The sequence below is a fragment of the Equus asinus genome, chromosome 2, assembly GCF_041296235.1.
Source record: "Equus asinus isolate D_3611 breed Donkey chromosome 2, EquAss-T2T_v2, whole genome shotgun sequence".
Classification (NCBI taxonomy): Eukaryota; Metazoa; Chordata; class Mammalia; order Perissodactyla; family Equidae; genus Equus; species Equus asinus.
In genome coordinates, this window is record NC_091791.1 from 142,190,246 (window position 1) to 142,202,041 (window position 11,796).

The 11,796-nt window shown below is 37.4% G+C and overlaps 1 protein-coding gene across 5 annotated transcripts in view; it reads left to right on the forward strand.

The window, feature by feature from the left end:
* Positions 1-11,480, forward strand: part of RFX7 (regulatory factor X7) — a 127,981-nt gene extending 116,501 nt beyond the window's left edge. For all 5 annotated transcript variants that reach the window (XM_044764837.2, XM_044764838.2, XM_044764839.2 and 2 more), the window contains 3 exons: positions 636-843; positions 3,854-4,149; positions 5,357-11,480. In XM_044764837.2, the coding sequence (XP_044620772.2) occupies positions 636-843; positions 3,854-4,149; positions 5,357-8,629 (3,777 nt within the window). In that variant the 3' untranslated portion in view covers positions 8,630-11,480. The remainder of the gene's footprint in view (positions 1-635; positions 844-3,853; positions 4,150-5,356) is intronic.
* Positions 11,481-11,796: the final 316 nt, after the last annotated feature.

The window sequence follows — 11,796 nt, forward strand, 5'->3', positions numbered from 1 at the left end:
ATTTTGCCTTTTCTTTTTAATATATAGAATTATACCTTAATATCAGCATTGAAATGCATACTGCATAGTCTCATTTGGATAAAACCAGGGACCAGGAACAGTGTCTTTTACAAAATAAATGAGCCCAAAAATTCAACAGTGGCTGAAAAATGTTAGGGTATATGACTTATATCAACATGGCTCGTGAAATTTCAGAGAACAAAGATGTATCTAAAGTTACTGATTTGTAGATATATCCATGATTTATATTGTCAAGAGGAAATTTTAAGTTGTAGGGTAATATGTTTAGTATGAATGTTTTCAGAAGAGCAAATATGGCTAGTAGCATAGTTTGGGTTTTTTGATGTTAGAAAAGCTTTTAGAAAGATTCAAAAGATCTGTTAGTCTTCATATATGTTTAACAACCATTTAAATGTTACATTCACAATGCTGCTGATGGCTGCGCACCAGTGGCTATAGGCAAAGACACCTTATTTGCAATGCTCTTATATGCCTGCCATACGTCACTTCATACTACTTAGACCCAGCAGATTTAGATTGTATCTTCTAATTAAGAGTACGTATCTTGAATTGCTTCTATTTAATTTCTATGAACTTTCTCTTAAAAATTAACTTTTCCTTTTTCCTTTGTTTAGTTGGAAGGAGCTGAACCTTCTGGGCAGCTTCAAAATATTGACGAGGAAGTTATCTCTTCTGCTTGCCGCCTTGTGTGTGAGTGGGCCCAGAAAGTGTTAAGCCAGCCATTTGACACAGTCTTGGAATTAGCCCGCTTCCTCATAACAAGTCACTGTATAGGTACCAAGTCGATGGCAGCTCTAACTGTGATGGCAGCAGCACCACCAGGTACAAAACTATTCACAAGCTAAAGCTGACAGGGCATTACTTTATGTAGAGTTGATAGCAAAAGAAGAGTTTAGCCAGAGAACTTGTCTTTTCAGTATTTGTATGAATTCACTCTTACTTCATTTAACACTAAATTCAGATGGGTTTTTTAGCCAACAAAAATAGTAATAGTAGTCCTTTCATTATAAAGCTTAAAGCTTTTTGTATGTTGCTTTGCCAAAATATGAAACTTTTAAGGTCTCCCAGCTGATGTTTGCTTAATTTTTTCATTGCTATTTAAAATTTAAAGATACATTCATATGTACTTTTAAGTACATATGTGTATCTAAATTAATAAACTAAATATTAGAGGTAAAAGTAAGACTGCGTTTTAAAATTATTTGCTAGACTGCTTTCTCAGAAACTAATGCTTATAAATAAAATGATCTTTGGACATGTGAAAGGTGCTTTAGTCTCACAAAAAATGAACTATATGAAGCATTACTATAAAATAGCGAGTGATTTTTTTATATGCATATATGCATTCAAATGAGTATTTTCATTCAAATAGGAATTTTAGAATTGACAGTATTGTTGGAATAAATGACCCCTAAATTAGTAGCTGTGTAAAGTATCTGTTCTGATGAAATTTTTTAAATGTCTTATTTCAGTCATACCTTATAAACCTAAAAAAGGGTGAATAAATTATGTTATTACTGTAGGAAATTACAATTTCTATGAAAAACTTATTAACATGAAACTTGTTTTCCAGAGATAATTCTTCTGATTGTTAAATGTAAATGTTTTTAAATCTGCAATAGATTTATGACAGCCAGAATTATGGTCTCTTAAATAACTTCACTTTTTGTGGGGGTCTTAACTTCATCGTTTTAATAAGGAATCCTTTTTCTTTTAGTTTATATTCATCGGAAGCTTTAAGCATTTGTGGTGTGTTTGTGGGATTGTTCTGTCCTCTCATTTTATGGTCAGTTGAGGACCCACTGCAGAAAAATAATCTCTAACAAGAGCCTCCTCATAATTTTTTCTGTTTGGATGTAAACTGTATGACCTAAATCTGTTCCCTTAACACTTACTCAGAAGCAGGGGAGTGCTGGGGCAGCCTTATCGAGCTAGATAGCTCACACATGTTACCTCATTTATTCCCCTGGCAGTCCTGGAAGATACATGATATTTATTCCCATTTTACAGATCAGGAAACAGCCTCTCAGGGAGGTTAAGTGTTTTGTCATGGGCAGATAAGTAGTGGGACCAGAATTTGAATCCTGATTTGTCTGTCTCCAGAGCCCCCTTGAGGCATAAGTGTAAAGAAAGGTGTGTTTTTTTAAACAAAAATACTAAAAATTACATATATAGACAAGTCTTTTCCCTTTTTGAAAGTAGTCAGCTTGGGGGCTCTAACAATTGTATCATTACTCAAACATTTTTAGAATCTCTTGAAATTTTGTTCTCAGCCAGTACCACATTTTTTTGAATACCTTTGGTAGTGATTAATCTTCATCCTTTGAAGTGAATTTGGTTTTTTATAAATATAGTCTCCATATTAAGAACAGGTTGTGTTACAAATGTTCTTTTGTAAGTCAGCTGCTTGGAACTCATTCCCGTCCAGAAACCCTGGCAGGCGGGGTAACAGCCAAGCTTTGAGCCACTGGCAGAGGCTCTCGGGGTGCAGGTGCCGAGAAGCCAGAGCTGAGGCTGGGGGCCAGGAGGGAGCAGTGCAATTCGAGCTGCGTTTGAAGAGAAAAAAATAATGATAAATAGGGGCTCCAAAAATGAGGGATTATTGAGGAGTGAGTGCGTGGGAGAGAGTTTACAGTCACTTCCTTTTCTCCTTCCCGTCTCCCACTCCCCAAGTTATTGTTCTTAACGGAACATGAAAAGCAGAAACTGGGCTGGGGAAAGGTAGGGCAAGGTGTGCCAGCAGGGTGGTGATGTCCTCCCCTTTCCTCTGTCCACTGGTTTTACCGACCAGGCTTATTTTCTGATGATCTCAGTGCCACACCTTAAATGTGAAATGAGCTTTTAAAAAAATTAATTGTATTACATAATCAATTTTTCTTAAATTGACATTTATCTCTTGCTTATTTTATTCCTTTTTCTCAGTGTTGATCTTCCTACTGCTTTAAAGAGTTTGCTTAGTGACACTTTTTCAAAATATCTTAACCTCAGTGTTATCAAGAAACTGCTTAATTTCTCCTAGGTCGTACTGGAATAATTGTGTAGTAGCAGTTAAAATAGTTTTATCTATTTTCATGAATTTCTGGTAGAATTAAAGATTTGTTTTCCCCATACAAATTTTTTCTAATATATGGATGGTTTCCGCAAATATTTATGGAGTGCCCCTTGTGGGCTGAGTATTAAAATCGTGAAAATGCTTGAATTTCTAATTAGAGAAGGTGGGGAGGGAAATTTCTGACATCTACTGATAAAATATAAAACATGCTTTCTTTGCATTTATTTATCCTAACTTCTGCATATTCATGACAGAGCTACTCTTTTCAAAATCTTCGTCTGTTATTGTTGATTTAACTGAAACAGTCACCTGAGTTGAACCATATTTTAAAGTGTCAATTAAAACCATATTGACAAATGTTTATAAATTGGAGTCTAATACTTACGCTTTATAAAGAAACTGTGAGTTAAAATTTGCTAGGTTTTTGGGGCTGGCCCCGTGGCCGAGTGGTTAAGTTCGCGCGCTCCGCTGCAGGCGGCCCAGTGTTTCGTTGGTTCGAATCCTGGGCGCGGACATGGCACTGCTCATCAGACCACGCTGAGGCGGCGTCCCACGTGCCACAACTAGAAGAACCCACAACGAAGAATACACAACTATGTACCGGGGGGGCTTTGGGGAGAAAAAGGAAAAAATAAAATCTTTAAAAAAAATAAAATAAATAAATTTGCTAGGTTTGGTTGCCGTGTGCGGTAGATAGCTACATATTCAAAGAAATGGAGTTGTAACTGCCTTCTATAAAGGAGAGTATTTATTTTAGCTTTCCATTCTGTTTATTTTCAGGAATTAAAGGAATTACCCAGCCTTCTGCTTTTATACCTACAGCTGAAAGTAATTCATTTCAGCCTCAGGTGAAGACTTTGCCATCACCTATTGATGCTAAACAGCAATTGCAACGGAAAATTCAGAAGAAGCAGCAAGAACAGAAACTACAATCCCCTTTGCCAGGAGAATCCTCAGCGAAAAAATCAGAAGGCGCTACAACTAATGGAGTGACTAATCTTTCTAATGGAAATCCTGCAATCCTTTCTCCTCAGCCTATTGGTATCGTTGTGGCAGCTGTCCCTAGTCCCATTCCGGTAATATCATCAAATAGTGTTTGGCTTTACTGGGATGGTGGGAAGTCAATCATTTAATTAAAAGTGGCACAGGAGAAGGAGGCAAGTATAGGTGTAGATTCAGTTATTAACTAATTTTGTGACCACAGATAGATTCAGCTTCAGTTGGTTGTCTTTTACAAAGTGAGCTATCAAATGAACATACGTGAAAATACAAAGATCCAAGACATACAAAGTATGCACATAACTGGTCAGAGCTTTATGTAAGAGATGAGTCATTTTCAGAGTTGTTTCTTCTCTAGCTAAGCCAAGATGACGCAATTTAAACTTTTTTTTTTGGTTTAAACTTCTTTTCTTTTTAACATTCAGATGGAGCAAAATTGTAATGTGTATTGATAATGCTTTAACATAGACCTATGTCTGTGGCTTGCTGGACATAGGACCTTGGGCAAGTCCCTTAGCTACCCTGAGTCCATTTCCTTATCAACAAACAGAGGTGATATTCTTCCCTTTTCCTGTCTCAGACCACTAAGGTTGTGATGAAGGGGCTTTTAAAATGAAAGTGTATCATACTAAAACAGGATGGTATTTTATGTTGTTACTGATATTATGAGGGAGATAAAAACTTTATCTTGTTTTTCTTGTTCCTACCATTATCATCATCATGTCATTAAAACATGGAATACCTGGTAACTACACTCTTGTACTGTTCACTATAGAGCAAATTTGGGGAGACAGTTGTTTTATCTGAGACCTTATCCACAGTGGTTTAATTACTAAGATGCAAGTTAGACCCATTTATCAGACAGTGTCCCCAGTGAGTGAGTTATCTTCTTGGCACAGACTCCAGTCGATACCATCATAAAGTTGCATATTTCTTTAAGATTTTCCTCTTCTCCCTATAACCTCCTTAAAAATCATTGTTTTGGTAAGTATTCATCACAAGTGTGAAGTTTTTGGTCCTGTTAATTGAAAAGTATCTTAATGTTCTTCTTTACATATTGTGTCTTCCAGCTATAATGCACTATGTTGCATTTATTTTCATATTTATGTGTCTGATTGTGTAGAACCTGGTCTAGAAGAACTCTCATCTAACATAGGAACTGATTTTTTTTTTTTTAGCATTGCATTTATTAAATGCCTTGTTACTATACAGGTATATGAATTACTGTTTATATCCTAGGCTTGTTAAATCTGATTTTTTTTCTTGTTTTTCACCTTCTAACAGGTCCAGCGGACCAGGCAGTTGGTAACTTCCCCAAGTCCAATGAGTTCTTCTGATGGCAAAGTTCTTCCCCTCAATGTACAGGTGGTCACTCAGCACATGCAGTCTGTGAAACAGGCACCAAAGACTCCTCAGAATGTTCCAGCCAGTCCTGGTGGGGATCGTTCTGCCCGGCACCGCTACCCTCAGATCTTACCCAAACCTGCCAACACCAGTGCGCTCACCATCCGCTCTCCAACTACTGTCCTCTTTACTAGCAGTCCCATCAAAACCGCTGTTGTACCCACTTCACACATGAGTTCTCTAAATGTGGTGAAAATGACAGCAATATCCCTCACACCCAGCAACAGTAGTGCCCCTCTTAAACATTCTGCCTCAGTAAACAGTGCTACAGGAACAACAGAAGAATCAAGGACCTTTCCGCAGATCAAGAATGGTTCTGTTGTTTCACTTCAGTCTCCTGGATCCAGGACCAGCAGCGCTGGGGGATCATCTGCTGTGGAAGTCAAAATAGAACCTGAAACTTCATCAGATGAGCATCCTGTACAGTGCCAAGAGAACTCTGATGGGACTAAAGCTCCCAAAACAACACCTAGTGCCCTTTTGGGGCAGAAAAGTAATACCGATGGAGTAGTGCAAAAACCTTCAAATGAAGGTGTCATTGAAATAAAAGCAACTAAGGTCTGTGACCAGAGGACCAAATGTAAAAGTCGCTGTAATGAAATTCTGCCGATCACTTCAACAGGCAATAATCAAAGCACTGTCACGCTCTCAGTTGCCACTCAAAACTTAACTTTCACCAGCACCAACTCACCATCTAATGGTGACTCAATAAATAAAGACCCTAAATTATGCACTAAAAGTCCAAGAAAGCGACTGTCTTCTGCATTGCAAGAGTCCCAGGTGCCTCCTATAAAGAAACCAATAGTGGAACAGCTTTCTGCAGTTAACATGGAAGGTCAGAAACCAGGCAGTGTTAAGAAGGACCAAAAGGTTCCACATTCAGGGAAAACAGAAAGTTCAACAGCGGGTGCTCAGATTTCTAGCAAGGTATCAATGAATGTCAGTTCACACACAGTGGCAAATCGACCCTTGAATTCTTCTGCTCTTATTACCAGTGGTTCAGTTTCGGAACAGCAAACACCATCATCATCTCCAGATATAAAAGTAAAACTTGAAGGGAGTGTCTTTCTCTTAGACGGTGATTCAAAACCAGATGGCAGCTTTAATCCAAATGAATGGCAGCAGGTCACTAAGAATTCTGAGTTTATATCTGCCGGCTGTGAACAGCAAGATATCAGTGTTATGACAATTCCTGAGCACTCTGATATCAATGACTTAGAGAAATCTGTTTGGGAATTAGAAAGAATGCCACAGGACACATATACCCAGCAGCTACATAGCCAGATACAAGAATCTTCTTTGAATCAAATACAAGCACAGTCTTCAGATCAGTTACCTCTACAGTCTGAACTAAAGGAGTTTGAGCCTTCTGTTTCCCAAACAAATGAAAGCTACTTTCCTTTTGATGATGAACTTACACAAGATAGTATTGTGGAAGAGCTGGTGCTTATGGAGCAGCAAATGTCCATGAACAATTCTCATTCTTATGGTAACTGTTTGGGAATGACCCTTCAAAGTCAGTCAGTAACTCCAGGAGCTCCAATGTCATCTCACACCTCCAGCACCCACTTCTATCATCCAATCCATAGCAATGGCACTCCAATCCACACACCCACACCCACTCCTACCCCGACCCCAACCCCGACCCCGACCCCAACCCCAACATCTGAAATGATTGCTGGGTCTCAAAGTCTGTCGCGGGAGAGCCCTTGTTCCAGGCTAGCCCAGACCACACCTGTGGATAGTGCTTTAGGAAGTAGCCGACATACACCCATTGGTACTCCACATTCTAACTGCAGCAGTAGTGTCCCTCCCAGCCCTGTTGAATGCAGGAATCCATTTGCATTTACCCCAATAAGCTCCAGTATGGCATATCATGATGCCAGCATTGTTTCGAGTAGTCCTGTGAAGCCAATGCAAAGACCCATGGCCACACATCCTGACAAAACCAAGCTAGAATGGATGAATAATGGGTATAGTGGGGTTGGTAATTCATCAGTTTCTGGCCATGGCATTCTCCCAAGCTATCAGGAACTAGTGGAAGACCGTTTCAGGAAACCTCATGCTTTTGCTGTGCCTGGACAGTCTTACCAGTCTCAATCCAGACATCATGACACTCATTTTGGTCGTTTGACTCCTGTCTCTCCTGTGCAGCATCAAGGTGCCACTGTAAATAACACCAACAAACAGGAGGGTTTTGCAGTCCCTGCCCCTCTTGATAATAAAGGAACTAATTCATCTACCAGCAGCAATTTCAGATGCCGGAGTGTGAGCCCTGCTGTTCATCGCCAACGTAATCTTAGTGGAAGCACCCTCTATCCAGTAGCTAATATCCCCCGATCTAATGTGACCCCCTTTGGAAGTCCAGTAACCCCAGATGTTCATGTTTTCACAAATGTTCACACAGACCCATGTGCCAACAACATAGCTCAAAGAAGTCAATCAGTTCCACTGACAGTCATGATGCAGACAGCCTTCCCGAATGCTCTTCAGAAGCAAACAAACAGTAAAAAAATAACCAATGTTTTGTTGAGTAAACTTGATTCTGACAATGATGATGCAGTGAGAGGTTTAGGCATGAACAACTTGCCCTCCAATTACACAGCCCGGATGAATCTCACTCAGATTTTGGAAACTTCCACTGTTTTTCCTAGTGCCAATCCGCAGAATATGATCGATTCCAGCACTTCTGTTTATGAATTCCAAACACCATCTTACCTCACCAAAAGTAATAGCACCGATCAGATCAGTTTTTCTCCTGGAGATAATCAAGCACAATCAGAAATTGGAGAGCAACAATTAGATTTCAATAGCACTGTTAAAGACCTGTTGAGTGGAGACAGCTTGCAAACCAGCCAGCAGCTAGTAGGTCAGGTAGCATCTGATCTTACTAATACTGCGTCTGATTTCTCTAGCGATATCAGGTTGTCTTCTGAGCTCTCAGGCAGCATCAATGATTTGAACACTTTAGACCCAAATCTACTGTTTGATCCAGGTCGTCAGCAGGGACAAGATGATGAAGCTACACTGGAAGAATTAAAGAATGACCCATTATTTCAACAAATTTGCAGTGAATCCATGAGCTCTATGACTTCATCAGGTTTTGAATGGATAGAAAGCAAGGACCATCCTACTGTTGAAATGTTGGGTTAAATTGTGTTTTATAATATGTAGCACACTGTATCTAAAGACATATGTATTGTATTTGTCTTAATGGAAGTGCCTCCCGCAGCAGAAACACTTACTATTAATTGTGACATTTAAAAAGTTTGCTGCAGAAGTGGTTTCTTCTTCAGTAGGAAATGGTTAGACTCGCCTCAGTTCTTAACAAGTTTCTAAAGACAGTAGGCTGTAGAAGAAAAAGTATTAGGTTTTAAATTTTATAATGTTCCCCATTTAATCACATTGTTTGCTAGTAAACAATTGACTAACCAGCTTTTACAAGAGCAGTCTAGATCTTTATTTTGTGTAAATTCATTTTAATTCATTGGTTGATCTGCACAGAATTTAGTGGAAACCATTGATTTTAGGTATAGGCTATTTTTTGTTGTTGTTGGCATTATCTTTTAAATATGAAATCATAGCTAAGGTGAACTGTAGACAAGAAGGTCTTCCTTGAAACAGGGATAATATTCAGGTTATTATAAGTATTTACGCTTGAAGCATAGAGCTACTGTAGAATGAAAATTCTCTGTAGGACTTTCTGGGACTTCAGTACCATTTGCACCTGCAATGAAGGGCTTCAATAGGAAAAAATAATGGAAAATTAAATATTAACCTAAGGAAAGCAAAAGCTGCACTAAAATTTTTTAAAGGAAAACCTAGTAGCCATTTATATTTGTGACCTTGTGTTAGTCTTATTTTAAAATACTGATTTTAATATGGAGCTAAAATACAGAGACATGCACGTGTGTGCACACACACACACAGCAAATAACTCCAAACATTGTAATTTAATAGAATAAAAGCAAGCATGTTAGGAAAATATTTTGTGTTTTATTATTAGGTAGTTGAGATAGGGGAATTTAGAAGGAAAATAAAAGCATTTTCTTAGTTTCATCACAGTGGCTACATGCACATATGTAAAATTCTATTGAAGATTTCTTTTGAAGTTTTTTTGAGTAGAATAATCTTAAGTTCTCAATTTAGTGACCGACTCCTCCGCTCCTCCTGATTCTAGTAATAGAACGTGATCATGAGATCCCTTTGAGAAACAAGCAGGAGGGAGATAAGATAAAAACTGAGCAAAAAACATTTCAGCACCTAAGGTCTGAAGCCACAGATCTTTGTATCTGATAAGCAAAGGGGCCATCAATAGTACTTGAAGAAGAGGGGCATTTTATTACATGCTTAATTTATTGACTGTGATAACCACAATTGCAAAAGAAGCACTCAGGATTTGTTTTAAAATGTTTCTCTCTATGGCTCCCATTTTGTTTTATGAATAATTATTTATGAATTTCATGTTGACAAATCTGCTCACTAGTTGACAGCTCCATTTAAGTGAGTTTCAAGATGACTTTCAAATAGATTTAAAAATTGCCATTAAGTTTTTAAAGCTAACATTAAACCATTGCTATGCTACCTTGAACCTAGATAAGCTTTCCTTTATTAATTAGTAAGCCAATCGGAAGACTACAATCAATGAATATTTAACAAATGTGATGAGGGGTTTAATTTAATAAGGCTTCATTGTTCAATAAATTTGCAAGGTAGGTTATTAACATATTTTGATAAATAAATGGTGCTAGGGTTTGCTCAGAGGTTTATATATTGATATGTCTTAGTTATTGGCATTTGTGTGTGTTTGCTGTTATCTTGATTTAATGATCTGTTAGATATTTTTTCTTGATCCTAGTTATTTCTTCACTGTACATTGAGACACAGCACTACTGCACACCAAAGTATGCAATACCCAAAGGAAACTGTGTGATTTCTTTTAACAAATGATGGGAGCCTTTCTATATGAGATACTCTGAAAAGGAGATTTTGAGGCCATTCTAATCCCTTGTTTACATTATTAGCTTCCTACTAACATAAAAATAATGGAAATCTTTTTTGATAAAAATATAAAGACTGGAGGATTTTTAACCCCTGTACAGTATTGCAGCAAACACTTTAAATTTGGTTGAATTCGTCCAGCAAACTTTCTGGGGTTCATATATTGCACTAAATTCGTTGAACCTGTGGTAGGCACATCTCTTAGGATAAATGCAACCAATACAGTCCACAGATTAAACTTTTTAAATGTGTTTCATTATGAAAAGACAAAATGTCATCAAAGTGACAGATAAAATTGTCTTATGTAGCAATGTGCATTGATCTCAATGAGATATTTCTATTTCTTATTCTCTTACGTGAGAATATTACAGCAGGAAGAATTTAGTTTGCTTCACCATGTTAATACATGATCACAAAATGTGCATGAGTGTTATTGACTTACCTTGTACAGTACTAGGTATTCCTGTAACCACTTTTTTTTTTCTTGGCTGTATTGAGACTGGTTCAATGTTAACCAGGCAGGCATAGTTATTCACAAGTTATTTACTTTTTTATGTTTACTAATTCTGCTTAGTTATTGTTGAATATGTTCTTTTCTCAGATTATTTTCATTGTTTTGATGTTTAAAACATTTTGCATACTGTTTATCATGATAAGACTTCATGAAGTAAATAATTTTGCATATAATTGCAATAAGCACTGACTTTTGAACTGAAAAGAAGGAAAGTGTTTTTTTGTGCAGTGCATCTGAGGTTCATATAATAGTCTTGTACTATAATGTGCTTTACTACACCATAAATGACAAAAACAAGCCCTGTTTCATGTTTTCATTTAGTGCAAAAAGTCAGATTTCCCGAGTGTTTTTGTTGTCTGTTGTACCTGCTGAAACTACAGTAGTTGAATATTGCAGTAGCATTTCAGTTCTCTTTTTTTATTAAAAGTGCTCAAAAATTGTTTTTTAAATGTTTTCAAAAACAATTAAAAACATTTTATATTAAACTGACTGGATCTTCAGGTGATTTATGGGAGCTATTTTATATAGGCAGCATGCATTTTGTGAACAGACCTGATGCCATTCTTCCTTTGATCTCATGATATTCGGGGAAATGGATAAAAATCAGCACAAGGTGAAACAGTGCGGCTAACCTGCTCTCTGCTATTAATCCAGAAGGATACACAGATCTTATTTCCTTTGTCACAATTCTGTTGTTCACTTAGGATTTATTACCAGTGAGTGGTACATGGCATAGAGCTTTATGTTGTCCAAAATAACATCTTTTCTTTTGCTCATTCACATAATGTTTTCTTTAGAATGTTAG